The 18,619-nt window shown below is 41.8% G+C and overlaps 1 protein-coding gene across 1 annotated transcript in view; it reads right to left on the bottom strand.

Annotated features, from left to right (window-relative positions):
• Positions 1-18,619, bottom strand: part of ptch1 (patched 1) — a 50,754-nt gene that overhangs the window by 20,109 nt on the left and 12,026 nt on the right. The window contains exons 3-12 of the mRNA XM_053326104.1: positions 13,838-14,027; positions 13,360-13,429; positions 13,139-13,230; positions 9,771-9,969; positions 9,522-9,643; positions 6,657-6,804; positions 4,856-4,987; positions 4,567-4,722; positions 4,273-4,371; positions 2,890-3,015 (exon numbers count right to left, since the gene is read on the bottom strand). Of these exons, the coding sequence (XP_053182079.1) occupies positions 2,890-3,015; positions 4,273-4,371; positions 4,567-4,722; positions 4,856-4,987; positions 6,657-6,804; positions 9,522-9,643; positions 9,771-9,969; positions 13,139-13,230; positions 13,360-13,429; positions 13,838-14,027 (1,334 nt within the window). The remainder of the gene's footprint in view (positions 1-2,889; positions 3,016-4,272; positions 4,372-4,566; positions 4,723-4,855; positions 4,988-6,656; positions 6,805-9,521; positions 9,644-9,770; positions 9,970-13,138; positions 13,231-13,359; positions 13,430-13,837; positions 14,028-18,619) is intronic.

The following is an 18,619-nucleotide window of genomic DNA, read 5'->3' as shown; positions in this document are numbered from 1 at the left end:
TGTGTGTGTGTGTGTGTGTGTGTGTGTGTGTGTGTGTGTGTGTGTGTGTCTGTGTGTCTGTGTGTAATAGAAGCCAGTACAGTGTTGTGGTTAAGTATTTGAAGGTGGTGCACTGGAGCAGAGGATGGGGGTTGGGGTTAGGTTGGGGCCCTGCCCAGAGTACAATCTGGATCTTGCGTAGTTGCCAGACCACTACACTGACACACACACACACACACACACACACAGAGTCATGCACAGACACTCACGCATACACACAATCCTGTGTGTGTGCCAGACCACCCAAGGAGCTGGAGGCCCGCGGGGCCTGAGGTGATGAGCAGGCGCTGCGGCTGTACAGACAACACACAACCCCTACACAATCACACCAAAAAATGCACACACACACACACGCATCTACTGCCAGTTTAGAAAACTCTACAGCCTCTTACTTAAACCACACCTTGACACCAACCAGACACACACACACACACACACACACACACACACACACACACACACACACACACACACACACACATCCTTGCCCTCCCTCATTCCTCAGCTCACTACTCAGTCAACAACAGAGAGAAATAATGTGAGAGACAAAAAGTGACAGAGTAGAAGAACAATTCATTCTCAACTGGCCCACTAACGTCCAGACAGATTCAGACTCCACACACACACACACGCACACACATATATATTTCGACCGCTAGCTGACCCCAGAGTGGGAAGATTTATCATCACATCTGTCTTCCATGCATGAATGTGTGTGTTCCTGTGTGTGTTTTCGTGTTGTTATCTGGACAAGATTCCTGTTTTTTTGTTCATACTGATGGAAGGAAGCGAGAGAGAGAGAGAGAGAGAGAGAGAGAGAGAGAGAGAGAGAGAGAGAGAGAGAGAGAGAGAGAGAGAGAGAGAGAGAGAGAGAGAGAGAGAGAGAGAGAGAGAGAGAGAGAGATGAATCCTTAGAGGAGTCGATGACAGGAAGTGTTTAATGCTGATAAAGGGACACACACACACACACACACACACACACACACATCTCAGCATTGATACTAGGCTGAGGGACAGTACCAGTGGTTGCGTTTCTGGCATGTATTTGTGTGTTCCATGTGTGTTCTGCCCTCCACCACTCACAAAACCACAAGTGTAAAGAATGCATGCTATGTCCATGTGTGTGTGTGTTATGCATGTGTGAGTGCCTGTATGTGTGTGCATAAAATCAGGCTGCTTGGATTAGACCCATGGGGTAAATGGATCATGTTTGACAGACTAGCTGTACTAAAGCCATCTATCCACACATGCTAATATTGTACGCACTGTGGCGATATCTTGCCTCACTTGTGTGTGTGTGTGTGTGTGTGTGTGTGTGTGTGTGTATGGGAGTGTGTAAGGGAAAGGGAGAGAGAGGGATCATTATTTGCTCAACTACATTAAACATGGTGCAATATATAAAGTACTTATAGCACTATCTACCAGTAGCTGTATATACACACAGTATTAATTATACTCCTGGTAGCTGATGCATATTGCAAGCTTTCAATGTTTTCTGAAGAAGAGCAAAGTGAAAAAGAAAGCCTTTGAAACAGAGCTTCAACTTTGCTTCAAACTGCAACGCTATCTTACTCAACAGCGCCTACGCGATAATTAGGGAGGGGCAAATGCTGCTGATTCTTCAGGCTAATGCCTTTACATCTACACCTAATTTATCCCTAAGCTGTATCAACAAATGTCAAGACAGTGTTACATCACATGATTAACTGTGCATTAGACATATAATGTGAGAGAAAACGGCATAGCATGTTTTAAGAGAAAGGTTAGGAGGATCAAGTAAACTTTGTTGGTGGTTGTGAGGAAGATTAAATAAACTCACCTAATGGCAGTTGTGATAATTTGACTCAAACAAGAGTCACAGTCTGCTTTGTGGAACCTTTTTGGTTTCAAAGACTTTGACAGTCAGGAACATATAGCATGTTTTCTAATAGCTGCACCACCACATCAATCTGTGTATGCAATATTGTACAGCAGCCCTTCTCACAAAGCAGCTGTGGACAAAATGATTGGTGGTGCTATGTCAGTTGAACCCATTTTGTACAACCTATACTGTTTATATTTACAGTATCTCATTTTTTTTCTTTCCAATATGTATCCCTGTGTTTTAATGAGCGTTTGTATGAACTAACCATTCAGTGATTAGTGAAGGCAGTTCGCTATAGTGACAGACGGCTCTTTCTGTCCCAGTTTTTCACTGTTCTGATGACGTCTATAATTACTGACAGATGTTAGAGAAGTCAGAGCTCCCCACTGGTTCCCCCCACCTTTACAGACACACACACACATACACACACACACACACACACAGAAACCGCTAGACCATTGCTTTTCAAACCTCCCACACAGACACTACAACTCCGCATTCACATATACGCACAAGGACTAGGATTCGCAAGTGCATATGTACACGCGCGCACACACACACACACATGCGCGCGCACACACACACACACAGACACACACACACACACACACACACAGAGGGATTCAGTTACATGGACTTCAGCCACAATCTGGACAGACACCGGGCCCACCACTAAACAGCCTCAAAGAGGGAGGGAGAGGGCTGTATGAATTTAACAAAACACACACTCCTCCCCGTACACACACACACTTTCAGTTTGATGAATGAAATCAATAAAACAACGGTCTGGACAAAATCTGGAGCCAATGTGGACTGGAACAGGACTATTAGTGTGAGGCAGAGAGAACCCCCACATGACTGAACTTTTTTTCTCACACACACGCATGCACACGCACACGCACACATACACATACACACACCACACACCACACACACACATACACACACCACACACCACACACAAACACACAAACTACTGGGCATACCTGTAGAGAAAAAGCTCTGAGCGCTGGGATGGGGATGAGGGCTGCCATGAAGAATGCTGTGACATTACTGATGGAGGTGAGAGCCACGCTGGCTCCCGTCCTCTTCAGACACTCGCCTGTACGATCCTGAGAGAGACAAGAGAGAGGCAGATGAAAGGAAAAGCAATGAAACTCAACTCTTTTGATCAGATGGTAGCCAAAGGCAAATGTGTAATACTTGAGATTATGTACAATTATCATAATTCTGATATGAATGACAGTGATTGCAACAAGTCTTGAAGCCCTGAAGTGCTTTTAGATAATCCATCAGGGCCTGTCTACTTCTGTTTGAAGAAGGAAGAAAAAAAATTTAAGAAAAGAAAGGACATAATGACCTGCTGTCCCTCAAAACAAATCAGTTTTGTAGTAAAATCATGGCTGCTGAACAACTATTTTCTGCTATTTCTTCTAGTAAAATACACAAAAACAGAAAAATGATAAGCATACACACAGCTCCGGAGGGTTTGGCAGTAACTGTGTGAAGATTTGAGGACGTGCAGGACCACACAGAGAGTGTCTGCAGGCGTGTGCATGTTTGTATCTGTGTGTGTATATGTGTGTGTTTGTGTGTGCCAGACAGGAGAGATCAGGTTCAGCTCTGTTTAGTTTTCATATCAGCCACACAAAGGAAGCTGGGGGATGAGGGAGGCACAGAGACGAGGGTAAGGAGGGGAGGGAAGCAGGGGAAAACAAAAACAAGCAAATACATGCCTGTGTTTTCCCCCCTCTGGAGATGAAAAGTGATCCCTCTCTACAAAACCCACACATACATTCATAAACAAGGTTGCAGAAATATACACATGCAAAATAAAGGAAACTTCAATATCTATCTTTTTCCCTTTTTGGGAAAGTTAAACTCTATATGTGTCTTGATCTGCTTGTGTGGAAGCTAGAGACTACTGTCATGGGGGCAATTCACAATCTACACTTGCAAGCTCCCTTTCATTGAATCAGATTACACAATGTTCTACATGCTTTTCAGGAACACTCATGAGCATGTACTCACTCTAGTGACTCCAGTAAAGCCAACTTAATTCATAATATTCTGAATATCATATTGTTTTGGTAAAATTATACATGTATCTTGAGAATGAAACCAACTATAAAAAAAATCTCATCTGAAGACTATGGAAAATATGAAAAAAGAATGGTTCCCAATTCTACTCTGAAATAGGAAAACATTTAACATGGAGTATTGCTTAGATAAGCAGACTGAGTGTGTGGTACATGGCTTGTTTGATGCTACATCACAGGCACAGACAGGCTTTCACACATTCCTCAATTGAGGAGATAACGCAGCAGAAGGTGAATAGGAGCAGATGAGAGTTTGGATGTTTGCTTCACCTCGAATGGGATCCTCTTGTTCTGTCCAGTCTCACTGAAGGCATGAGCAAGGAGGAAGACATCATCCACTCCAACACCCAGAGCCAAGAATGGTAACACCTGCAGCACACACACTTAATGAACCACAACAAGAGATACAGCAAGAACTGATTTGTGTTCTACTTTAGGAGCATGTAGTGTGTACTTTTTGGAAATTGTGCAGAATGTTGAGTTGTTATATTAATGTAGAGAAAAGAGTGTGAATCAGTTAAATTATCTTGATTATCTCTTTCCAGTTGCATGTGTGTGAGTCACCTGCGTAGTGGCGGCATTGAAGGAGATGCCAAGGAGAGAGCAGAGGCCCAAGCCAGCTGCTACAGACAGTGTCACCAGCAGGACACCCGCCAGCCCCACAGCCCCCTGAGACTTGGCACAGTCCCACCGCAGCATAGTGAGACACGCATAGGCCAGCTGGAGACAAACAGCAAACACATAATTAATTAATTGCTCAATCTTTATGTGTTGGAACACATCGAAAACCCCTCTCCTCTCCTTAACCTAAACTTAAACCATATTGTGCATTAAGGTCTGGTTCTGTTCTCACCATCAGCAGGTAACCACTGGCCACACGGATGACACTAATATCAGAGAAAGACTTGAGAATATCTTCCAGAGTAGTGGTGGTGAAAGACAAGACCTTCTGAGACGAATTTGCTGCCACACTCTGCAGCACCGCCTGGAAAAGGAGACAGGGAGAGAGAGCAAGCAATGTTAAAAATTACTCCAGAAGAGGGAAAAAGCTATACTGAAATGAATTAATGAAATAAAAGCAAGCAATCCTGTTCAGGTTTCTTGCAAACCATTAAAAACACAAACCACAAAAATGTACATTTCATAAGAAGAAGTGCAGAAGGAGCTCAGTGAATGTTCAAGTTCAAGTTTAATGACTGTTTAGCTATAACCTCTCATTTTAAATGGTCAGATATTGTGCCCATTTATAGTGAACTCTCCTGTTCTTTCTAAGAGAACTGTTTTAAAAAAATGAGTCTCTGCAAAATAAAGGTTGATTACATTTTCTTTTCCTCTTCTCTTAGTATAATCAGTGCCAATTTTGCCAACTAACCTAATGTTAGTTAGTTAATCCAACAAAATATACATTTAACTGTCTTCATCATAAGTTCTTATTTTTCTTACACTATATAATCCTGTCTGAAATGCATATCCCTAAAGAAAAGAGGTGCATTTCACTGATTTAATACAAGTTGCACCTAAAATGACAGCCAGACTGTACATCTAGTCTGTTATCCAGCCTGTTTGATAAACAACATGTATGTCTCTAGGAACAGAATCTCCCCGAAACAAATCGCTGTGCTGAATGATGAACTCTGCCTTTGTTGTAAGAGATATTTAGGAGAATCTGCAGACAGTACCATGACCCATCCTCTCCTTCTCTCACTATCTCAGGGTAGACAGATGGCTTCAACATTGAACTGCAGTTACTACTCAGTGGGGAGCAATGCTGGCTGACACACATTAGGAAACACACACTAGATCACACACACACTTGCACCCACGTGTGAACCCACACATGTGTCAGCCACATACCGACATGCATGCACATACTATTCTTGCAGGCACGCCTTATCGTGCATACTGTAATACACACATGTATGTACACACACACACACACACACACACACTATATGGCATTACTTGGTATCTCTTGCAACTTTTATGATTGCCATTGATAAAACACTAACACTGGGCCCTAAAATGAATGGCGAACACACATGCACTTGTATACACACAGACACACAGACCATGTCGAACAGAGGTTGGGTGCCCCAAAACAAAGACCAGATGATGTCACACATGAGCCACCAATGGGGCCACAGCTGGGAAAGCGATTGTGTGTGAATTTCTGAATGTGTTTGCATGTGTGTTTGCTTGTAAGTTAGTAAGTTAGTAAGTTAGAGAGAGAGAGAGAGAGAGAGAGAGAGAGAGAGAGAGAGAGAGAGAGAGAGAGAGAGAGAGAGAGAGAGAGAGAGAGAGAGAGAGAGAGAGAGAGAGAGAGAGAGAGAGAGAGAGAGAGAGAGAGAGAGAGAGAGAGAGAGAGATTCAGCACTCCCTTAATGTATTCCAGACATGCTCACCCTGTTGCTCTATTGCTCTTCTCTACAGAGCAATGAGAGGAAAGCTTCAGCCCTTTACCACACACCAACTGTGGTTCTAGTATCTATCAGGGGCCCGGGCTTTGGATGGGGCCTTTCCATGTTCACCTGTATCCGGCTGGTGATTTACAATGTGGTTGTTGAGGATTTAGGGTAGATTTCTATTACATTTTCTTTTTCCTTGCTCTCTTTTCTGGACCTCTCTCTCTCATTTCTGAGTGCTTTGGCCCTTACCTCAGAGTATCTCCTCTGCCAGGCTTCCAGTATAGCTGCAGCCTTTTCTTCATTCCAGTTGATGTGGGAAACCTCCTCATAGCCCCGAAAGTGCTCAAACATCTGCTTGGGAGTCATCAGTTGGAACATGGTCTGTAAGGCCTGGGCACTGTAAGGAGGGAAGGAGGGAGGAAGGGTGGCAAAAGTATGGGGGGGGGGGGGGGGGTTGAAAGGATGAAAGAGGAACAAAAAGAAGGGGGTCAATGAGGTGCAAAGCCTTCACTGATGACATCAAGTTTACATGGGAAGATCTACACGACAATGAGTTGTTTTTTTTGACGTTCCAAATAACATCAAAGGGGGTTGAAACTTGGATTCTGAAAAGTACATGAAACAACAATCAGTGTTTTTGTTTGATTCCCACAACTCACTATCATAAAAATCTTTGGGTTATTAGAACTCTGTCCACAGAGGCAGTGCAAATACTAATAAGTATCTTGAGCAATCGCTGAACACTTATGGCTATCCAGAATGTGGAAACCAGGTCCATCAGGAGCAATAGACCAACAGGGAGACGAGAGAAGCAGAAAAGATGGAGTAATCCTCAAAACCCATCAACCCAGGAGGCCAAAAAAACCTGCGACCTGCATTTGAAATCAGGAGGTCCCACAAAACAGAGGGTACTAAATCCAACAGTAAGGGAAGAGAAAAAGAACTCAAAACAGCAGCAACTGGAGCACATTGGATAACAGTCATCATAAACAATGGTGTGGTGAACACACCTGCTGTATAAGCAGAATATTGTTAAAATTGATATGACTAAAGAGTCAAGAGTACAGATGCCCACAGCCGTCAGACTTATTTTATCACAAACAACTCCTTGTTTAACTGCAGTTTGTGAAAGAATAACATAAGAATAACTGCTGCAAATGATGGTAGTTTTCATTTTCCATTTCATTAACCTGTTGATTTCTTTTGTGATTAAGTGATCAACTTCTAAATATAAGAAAATAGTCAAAAACCACAATTTTCAAAATGTCTTTGAATTGCTTGTTTTGTCATACCAACAGTCCAAACCCCAAAATTATTCAATTTAAAATAAAAAAATTTAAAAACAAAAAACAGCAAATAATTACATTTGAGAAGCTGAAACAGGTAATTCTTTTTGGCATTTTTGCTCGATAAGTGACTTCCATGATTATTTCAGCATTAATGTAGACACTAAAAACTAAACTACTTAACACATACTGTACAGCACTTCCATTTCCCTGCTAATTGACCTGATGCAGCCCTATATAAACATACTGCCCACTCTTAAGTTTTCACCTACTCTGGTCCTCCTGCTGGTCATGTACTTAGCATGTACATCATTGCTAATGCTCCAAGCAATGACAATGGAATGATTTGAAACAGCAGGTTGTGACCTTGCTTTCCAGCCAGTGTGCCCCTTATGGATGATGGCAGCGAAAAACAACATACCAAAGATATATAGGCCCTTATACCATCTGGTAAAATTACACACAAAGTGGAATCACACTATGGATTAATATGTCAGTAAATTTATTGACCATGCCTGATAGTAGTAAAAAACAGTGCCAGATCCTATAAAATAAGTATCTGGTCCAAATCTGTGAGGTTCAGCCATGGTCCAGTGTAATGAGGAATACAAAGTCCTGGTCTAAATAAAGCAATACAACTAATTAATCATAATAAATGACTTTGGACTGATGTACAATTTAAGAACAGCAAGTCAAGTCAATCTGTGTATTTTCAAATCATCAACTTTTACTTTTATGAAGCAAAGGAGTGGACATTCGCTAGCTTTTCTGTTTATGAATGTGATCTCTGTAATGTGGTGATAATCATGGTAATGGTGGCAGTTAGTAAACAAGATGTAGAAACTGAGTGCCAGCACTTATAGCCCAATGGACATCACACCTAAACCACATGCACGCACACAAGCACACATGCCTGCAACGCACGCACACACACACACACACACACACACACACACACGCACGCACGCACACACACACGCACACTTACATAGGCAGGCAGGCACGCACAGACACCCTAATGACCCAACCTTGCCAGGAAAAAAACACAACCACAAAACAAACAACGCACCCCACTGTACTCTGTGAGCAGTATGTGTGTGTGAATGTGTGTGTGTGTGTGGGGGGTTGCCTTTGTGTGTTCATGCATGTGCACGCACCATCCAAACTGCAATTTAACATTAAAATAAGTGGTCCATTAGCAAAATGTTAGATAATTTGAGTAGCCTTTCCCTGTTAAAGGAATCTGCTTATTGCTTAATAAAATGTGCATGCTTTCAATTCTTTTGTATATTTTATATTTATATAAAAATATGCAATACACTAATTCAATGTGTGTAATGTGTTCTGTTATGAAGGGCATTCAAACCTATACACTGCACACAAATCAGTGTATAGGTCTTTAAGTATACCACATAATCTATAAACTTTGTCTTGGTGCTTGCGCTGGAATTAAATCCATGTACCTCAAATCGCTGTATATTTGGATGAACTAGCCAGGCAATAGATCATTTTGTGCACGTGTGTGTGTGTGTGTGTGTGTGTGTGTGTGTGTGTGTGTGTGTGTGTGTGTGTTTGTGTGTGTGTATGAATGGGTAGTGTCCAAGCAGAGCAGCCAGAGCTGAGCAGGAACAGCTGGAGCTCTAAGATTTCACTGGAATCTGCTAATGACTGCAAGATTTACAGCACACAGCGCACACGCACGCATACACGCACCGTTTCGGAGAGTATAAAAGAACAAAAAACACACACACGCTCTTTCCAGAATAAGTGCTGCAGTGATCACAGCAGTGTTTATGAGGGTGTGTATGTGTAAGTGTGGGTATGTTACCTGAGCAGGGGTCCACTGCCGTTCTTGGTGGTCCCTCCTACGATCAGTTCCTCCTGCCAGTGCATGTACTTCCTGGACAGACCATGGCAACCGCCAGTCAGGGCCCGCGCCACGTTGAATGGCTGGTGCAATAAAAGCAATAGGCGAGAAAATTGCTGTCAGCAGCTAGGCTCAATCTTGAGACTTTATGTGTTACCAAAACATATAATTGTTGCATGTGTACACATACAGTCAAACACTTGAGTCTACCTTTGTTGAGTTCTTGTTTGGTGCAGTGAGGGGGCAGTCGGGGTCTGCAGGGTTCAGACAGGGTCTATCCATGTAGCCGTGTCCGACGTCTGCCTTCTCCAACATGTCCTCAAAGCCTTCCACAGGGAACTTTGCCCTTCGCAAGTCCTCAAGGAAATCTTTAGGGTCAAAGTTGGTCCATTGTAAAGGGTCTTTACCTCTGTGAATGTAAAGAGTAAAAGAGTATGGAGTGACTCTGATAATGTGCTTTGAAGTGCTGTTCATGTCCCTGGGCACTTTTGTTTGTATTGTATGGACAGTATGAAATGGGAAATTCTTTTTTTTACAAAACTTGGCTGTCAGTTTTGTACATTTGGCTGCAATTGCTATCTTAGATAATTATATTGTTCACATTATATTCATTGCAGAGATCTGGAAGTGTGGCAACATCACTAGTCAGACAGGGTAAGAAACATGAGCAGTCAGGAAATTAAGCATACAGGTCCCTAGTTTTATCCCTAGTTTTGGTCAACGTTATTTGGAAGAGAAAATGAAGACAAACTGTAAAATTATTAAGCTCAACTGTCCATTGAAAAAAAATTCACTTCCCAAAAAACAGATTCACTTCCCATTCCATTTTTGACCTATAGTCCCAACTGTTATGCGTTATCTGACATTTCAAGTACACTGACTTTCAGTTCTTCCTCCAAATATAGTGGTCTATGCAAGTAGTTCCCAAACCTTTTTGGCTTGAGTCCTCCTAAAATAAGCAACAACAAAAGAGGGCTTTTTGAACATTTGAACATTGAACATTTGAATAATTTTTAGAGGCTTGAGGAGATATAATATAGAAATTTACAATAAATAAAGCAAAGGTTTGAGGAAGATTTGAAGAAAGAAAAGTACCACAACAGAATGGCCAGCGCTACAAACATGTCTGTCCATGACTGAGTGAGTGAGTGAGTAGCTGACTGATGAAGTTACACCATTGGTTAGCCAGTGAAGTATTGGAGTTTCCCCATTAGTCACTGCTTTCTCGAAATTAATCGGAATGAGTATTATTGTATCACATCCTGGTATCACATCCTCGTTTACAGCGCCTCCACCCACTAACTGCAGCTCATTCCGAATTTATCACTGGCTTAGAGTGGAATCAGATCAAACATCTAGTTACGACAGTCCAGCATAGAGAAGAGTAGAAGAGAAAACAGCTCCCCATACACCAAAAGGCACGAGGGACAGAACACAATTAAAGCACCTCAATTAATGCTGTTCACGTGGATTCAGGTAAAGGTTGGCAGCAAATCAGATATTATTTTAGTAGAACAAGGAGTTAAAATTAGGTGAGGCTGGCAGAAAATACTGGCAATGGTAAACAGTATTGCTGTGAAATTTTAAAATATTTGAACATTTTGTCATTATCCGCAATGAATTTACAACCTGATGCAATGTAGCTCCCTCACACAAGGAGAAAGCATGGCTGATCTGGACAATGAGAAGCTAATAATTCGGAATTATACAATCATAGCTTGAAATCCTACCAAGATATCGCACGCTAGGCACAGAATCATATTAAAAATCTGTAACAGTCCAACATAGAGTAGGAGAGAAAGCAGCTCTACGTACACCGACAGGCAGAGGGAACAGCACACAGGTAGGAGCGGAAAGTATTGGTCTTCTTACAACTGCATTTATAATGTTGTCTTCTGACTCAAAACATAGCTTAACCATGTCATGTGATAGGTTACTTCATAACACTTCACTACAACAAATATTACTGGGACCACTACAGAAAATTGCAGATATCCAGGAATTACCATTACAGACACTACCCCAGACTATCACTGTAACAAACTGGCCACAATTTTGTCCAGCCATATATTAGGTTTTTGACCTTGTCTTGTTGTCTTCTCCTGTCCTATCATCTTGCGACCCCTTAGACCAATCCAATGACCTCTATGCATGGGGTGGGATCTACTAACAAAAATAAGCTGCAAATTTTCTATGATCGCAAACATGTTTGATTCAAATTCACAGTTTACTGGTTTATCCACATATGTGTTGGATTTCTATTGGCTTGTTTAACTGATTAAAAAATAGAAAATATTAGTTAGTTCTACTCTGACATGAGTAATAGTAATATAAATGAAAATGTAAAAATGCGATGCAACTTTGAGCATGAAATAAAATAAGAAATAATGAAAGTAAGGCATCAGTCATTTAAAATTAAAAAAATAATAATAATATAGGGAGCTAGTCAAAAGTTTGTGTTGGGTTGTCTTGCTGCAAGTGGCTCCAAAGTTTAACTGACACTAATAGCCTTATGCCTGTAAGATATACTACATCAAATAACAAGAAGGGGTAGAAAAATCTCTTCCTTGCTAGGTGACAGAAAACAATAAATGGAGACCAATTCCCATCATGCAATGGCAGAGTGCTGAATTCCTGCTCCAACCAGTCCTTGTCCCTCTATGCTCTCTATGCCTTGCACATTCCAGTCTCTCTCTGAATCTCTCTCTCTCTGTCATTCAGACTACATTGTATGTGCTTAACCAGGCTTGGGTTATTATTCCCAGCCTCCCAACCAGAACATAGTAAAAACCTTATTTACCATCTGAGACCAAAGGCCAACACACACACACACACACACACACACACACACACATGCGCGCACACACACATTTTCATATGTAGAAGATTCCTGCTCATAGACTTTAACACATTGACAAAACCCATGTATGCACGTCTGGTGATGGCACACACTTATGTGCACACATGTGCATGCGCACACACATGCAGAGGTAAGGGTCTGCTGAGTATTACTGTAGCAGCAGGCCATTAGCAACAGAAGGCCCAGACAATGGTGTGAGGCCCAGGGCTGGAGAGAAACTATCGCCAGTGATACGCATGCCAGCAACCACTACAATAGAGCCTTCAGAGGGGACGAGTTCAGGACACACACACACTCACACACATGCACGCACGCTCTTGTTCCTCTGTAGTGTCTGTTTGGATGGGTTGAGCATGTTTGGGCAGCCTCTACTAAAGGGGTAAAAAACAAGATTCAGAGATCCAGATCTCCTCCTCCTCGCTCTCTGTCTTGAAAACAATCTGAACATACTGTTATTGTTAGCATACACTGATCCCAAAACCAGCACTCATGAGCTCAGTATTCAAGGTCTTACTGTCCCTAAACATCATTTTAGTCAGTTTGCCAACTGACCTCACAGCGAGGAAAGCCTTATGTGTGCCCAATTTGGTTATAAAAACAAAAAGCTGCATTTGACCATATGGGTCGCTTGAAAGAGATTGATCAATCTTATTATAGGCTGTGTTGGCATGTTGTGATTGTGCAAACACATAAAATACAGGCAGTTTTCTGTACTTACGGGAGATAGACCATTCCAGAGTGGAGCTTGGCTCCCTCCCAGAAACAGTCCAAAGGGGTGATGATGAGGCAGGGGTGTAGCTTTTCTATGATCTGATTCAACAGACACATGCACAGTAGGATTGATGAAAATTGACACCAGGAAGTGAAAATAATAACAAAGACAAACAAAGATTGGATTGGTGACATTTAAGTCTATATAAAAAAACTTTTGTGCCTTACCTGATCCATAAAATGAGTTTCTGTGACTAGTTCTCCTGATTTGTAGCATAAGTGTTCTAATTTCCATTGTCTGGAGGGGAGAACAAAAGAGTTTCTGTTCAGTTTTCTATCACACACTGAGTCCTTCAGGCTAGGCTAATCAAAGAATGATAATAAAATAATGCTTAATCTTTCATCACCTTGAAGTAATTCTAGAAAACATAACTGTATGCCAAAAACAGGTATAAACAGCATGCGTGGACATACTAGATGGGAAGGACCAAATATTAAGCAGACCTGAATAAACACTGCAATACAATACTACAACAAAAGAAAATATGAATACAAAGAAAAGTTACCAGTGTCAACTAATACTGAACATTAGGAGTGTCACATATTTGTAGCAGGATTTAATTTTACAGAAACACAAAATATGATGCAAACAGGAAGAGATACGAAGGAAGACCAAACCACAGGTAGTCATTTAATACTTAGTCACCTGTTATAAAGGTAAACATGAACTCTGCTGGCTCGGATGGCTGATTCCAGGTGCTGCAATAACGCGTCCACTGTTAAAACATTGGCTCCGTCCTCCCGCGGCGTCTGGATCATCAGCTGAGGGTTAAACATTGCCTCCTCACCTATCTTCTGACGTGTGTACCTCAGTTCCTGGTTCACACGCCCACCGACTGGAAGAAAAAGAGTGAATGTGTTTAAACTTGCATAGTTAGACATTTGGTACAAACACACAAACACATGCTTATCATAAATGCTTTGGTGCAGGCTCAATCTTATTATAGTAGTACGCTCATCGGTTTCAGTTTTTCATTGAAAAAAAACCCCCCCAAACATTTTAGAGTGTGTAAACTTTGACCCAGGCGTTTAAGTCCCCATACACCCAAAAGCTGAAGATACTGACCATTGCTGCCTATAGTAATCAATGCTCTCTTACAACAAGCTGAATTTAGAAAATCTTTTGTAATTGATCAGTAATAAAAAAAACTGGGAGAAAATATCAGAAAGTCCCTCTGAGTATGTAGAACAACACAATAAATGGTTAAAGTACAGTTCCCCTTAAGAAAAACTGGGATTGTTTCATGTTCAAATTAACACTGACAAATTCTTGACAGACTGAAGGTGTGACAGGCTGAACACAGCTGATCTGATCATTCACACTCAAACGCAGCATCATGTGCTACAACATCTGTGACTGTGAAGAAATGATCCTCATCTCTTTCTGCAAAGCAAACCCAAAAGGCATGCCAGCCTAGCCACAACATTATCAGACTTGTATCTTAAACAAAAACACTTTGCTTACAGTGAGATTGCACCACTACAGCGCCAAACACCCTGACTCCTTTGATTCCAGAAGAGTAACATCACTCCAACAAATCAGCATTTCACAAAAACAGCCCAATATTTCTACTCAAATTTGCTAACAAGTCAGCAGCGCCAGACCACGTGGAGTGCATATGTGCGAGTGTGTGTGACAGTATGTGTGTGTGCGTCTGTGTGTATGTATTTGATAAAGAGAGAGAGGCTCTCTTCCAGGCTTTGCTCCCAGTATCGTGGTGGGACTAAGCCCTGTGCGTGCGCTCTGAGCCCTCAGCTTGCCCGACCTACAAAAGCAGCCTTTCAGGCCCTTTAGCTGCCCTGCTCCACCCCAGTACAGCCAAGGCAACTCTGGCAAAGTCTCCCTCACAAACGGACACTCACGCACCAACAAATTCATGCAATTGCAGACATGGACAGAGTCTCACATTTTCAGTCAAGTACTAGGCTAAACAAACAAATGACAAAAAAAATGCCTCCAAACTTTAAAAGCTATATAAACATGCATGCTGTGTACATTTTAGGTTGCTTTTAAATACTCAAATCAACCAGTGATTTGTGCCTGCATGTGCATCCTTAAAGTCTGTGTATCTGTGTCTGATTTACAGGCAGATGATTTGAGCCTTTCCATCATCAGTGACTGAATGCTCAGTGAAAGCTCAGACAATTTATAGGCATCTTCTTTCACTTGCACGCGCACAGACAGACACACACACACACACCATGAAAAAAAGCCCACTAAGAGTCAACTGTGTGAAAAAATCTGTAACATTTTATTATGTCTTAATCCAATTTAACAATTCTGCTCAATTTGTGCATCAGCAGACATAGATTGAATATTTTCAGCCCGTTGTAATGGCATTAACATTGAACATAAGCATGCCTGTTCTGTTGGTCTGGACCACCCAGTCAGACCAATGGAACAGGGAGGGAGGGGGCCATGTCTTGGGGCATTAGGAAAACACACTTGATTTCTTTTTTTCTGGACCCAAACAGCATTCCCATCTGATCCTGTCTGAAGGCATGTTTATAATACTCATCATTAATAGCAGGCCTAGGCTAACCGGAGCGACATGCTTTCTACTGCTAGGCCAGCTACACATCTACATTACACCAGCCCTCCCTTTAAAAGAGCATGCATGGAACTGATTTAGACCCTACGCACACTGACAGTGCACTAACAAGTTGACTCGTCTAGTACACTCAACGCTCAAAGGCAAAGCTACCCCAAGGCCTGGTTTTAAGAGAGCTGCCAAGAGGAAAAATGGGAACACAGGTATGTAGAAAGCGACGCATCCATTTTCAGTGTGTGTGTGTGCTAGGAGATGAAGAAAGGTCTGATTGAAAAAAGATGGAAGGGATGTGCTTACTGTAGAAAGAACTCGCTGTCTGTTCTGAACACATTCCAAGTTGTGGACTGCCACCCAAAGACCTTTAGTTTACAGCAAGCAGCAAGGAATGGGACAAGTCAAAGGAATGCACTCTCTCTCTACAGGAAACAGCACATTACGGCCTCAGGCTTAGAGAATTCCACACTTCACGAGGTTACAGCGTTTTGGGGTCAACACTCACACAGCCTCGGGGTGAAATTAACACCCCAGCTGGACCAAAAAAATGTGTGTGAGTGTGTGTCTGTGTGTGTCTGTGTGCATTAGCGTATGTGTGAGCGTGAGTGTGTGTACACACAGCTGTGTTTCTTCAGTGACACATATTCCCATATTCCTTCTACTAAGAAAACTGGTTGACCCCGGCATGTGTTGATATCTTGAAGGTGTCCCGCTGCAGGCTCAGCTGCTGTGACCTAAAACAAAGTGTCACTGACTTTAAATATTTCCCATACCAGCTGCATTTCTCACTCATTTCCTTTCTCTTCCTTATTCTATCCATCTTGAATCACTCTCTTCTTCCAACAGATTTACTTTCATTATTGATTATTCTTTTGTCTACCGGGTTAGGGTTAGGGTTAGGGTTAGGAAAATGTCCTTGTGATGCCTTACAAACTCAGACCAAAAGTCAAAAACCCAAAAGGTATTCAATTAACAGACGAAATCACCAAATCCCTTGGCATTTTAATTGATAAGTGACTTGAATGAATACATTATCAAGATGTTGGTTTAACAAATCGATGATTTGACTAGTCATCACAGCACAAGGGCTTCAACCACTGATTATTTTCCATATGGATCTGACCTGTATCGTACAGATTAATCAAATTATCATTTTAGTCTATTAACTGTCAGAAAAGGGTCAAAAATACCCATCACAAATCCAGAGAACCCAAATTGGCAAAGCAATTCGCAGATTGGTTGTTTTAAACAAAACCAATGATGTTTAGTTTATTGTTGTGGAAGACTAAAGAAAACCAGCAAATACTGACATTTGAGAAGCTGGAATCAGTGCATTTGTTTTGGCATTCTTACTTTTGTCATCATTGTCATTCGTACACCTGTGAGGTGTGTACATGGGTATGTGAGAGAAGAGAAGAGAAGAGAAGAGAAGAGAAGAGAAGAGAAGAGAAGAGAAGAGAAGAGAAGAGAAGAGAAGAGAAGCTATGTATTAGAGCCCTCAGTGCGGGTATTCAGTGTGTTGCATAACATTAACCCTTGGTCCCCCCTATTCTCAAAGTGGGGCGGTGGGGAAGAAGGGAGAGAAAGTGGGTTTCTAAGGAACTGACATCACCCCCTCCCTACTTTCAGCTCCAAACTCCCCCTCTTCATACTCTCATTTTCTCTGTCTTTGCTCTATTCAGCACTGGTCTGTGATTGGCCAGATCATGATGGCAATCAGCCCGGCCCCTCTGTCAAATCCAGCCCACCCCCCTTTACCCCTCTCCAACTTTCTCTCTTTTCCATGCGATACACAACAGCGTAACCCCACCCCCCGCACATCTCGCACGCCTGACAACGGAAGCATCCCACACTTTCAAGGAAAACACACCACCAGAGGCAGACAGCTCCAACAACGCTTGGGCATGATGCTGATACTGAAACACATATCACACATACTCAACTCCCTCATGAGTACCTCCCACTCCCCACTCACATTAACAGGACTGACACTGTAACTCTCCACTTGGGTATTTGAATTACTTACATACACTCATATGATAAATAATGAAAGTAATGTTCTCCTCCTTACAGCAGGTTTAGAATCAGTGACTTTTAATACCACTAATATAGATTTAATATAATATCTGGAGCATACATATATGTGCATATAATGTATGTATGTGCATGAAAACATTTCTGTGTGTGTGTGTGTGTGCGTGTGGTTGTGTGTGTGTGTGTGTGTGTGTGTGTGTGTGTGCAGAGAAAGGATTAGCTGGATTAGGCCGCCTCTCAGCAGGGACCCCCTGTGGGGAGGAGGAAGCCCCCCAAACCAGGTCATCTCTTTACCACCAAGTCTAGAGCGACCTCCCATACCCTGAGCCCTATACCATCAGAGGCATGAAGTAACACGTACACAAGGGTGCAATCTCAACACTACAGTCACAAACTGAAAAGATGATCTTGATACTTGAAAAACTACTTCAACAAAGTAAATATATGAAAAAAGATGAGTTTAATTCAGAAGTTTAGAATATTTTTCATACCTAAGACAATTACTAACATAACTGAAACTGATTTTTAAGAGACTTTTTGTATAAGATGACACATAACAAAATTTCTGATGCTTTTTGAGCAACATGCTGTTCATTTATGGGGTTTACACCTCATATAGAAATTCAGATATTCAGTAAACCTTATGACACAGTGGCTTATGCAAAGACTGATTTTCTGATTATTAATTATTCAAGACATTCAGCAATGACAGAAGAATGTACAGAAGGCATTATTATCAATCCTGGTTGAATCATTCTCTATCTCTCTGTCTTTCTTTCTGTCATTTGACATTGCCTGGTCCCCGCCACTGTACAGTCTGCTTAGGTATGGTTTCCCACAGTGAGTCC

This window comes from Scomber japonicus, chromosome 9 (genome assembly GCF_027409825.1).
Source record: "Scomber japonicus isolate fScoJap1 chromosome 9, fScoJap1.pri, whole genome shotgun sequence".
Classification (NCBI taxonomy): Eukaryota; Metazoa; Chordata; class Actinopteri; order Scombriformes; family Scombridae; genus Scomber; species Scomber japonicus.
Note: the sequence above shows the minus strand (reverse complement) of the source record. Positions and strands in the feature narration are given on the sequence as shown.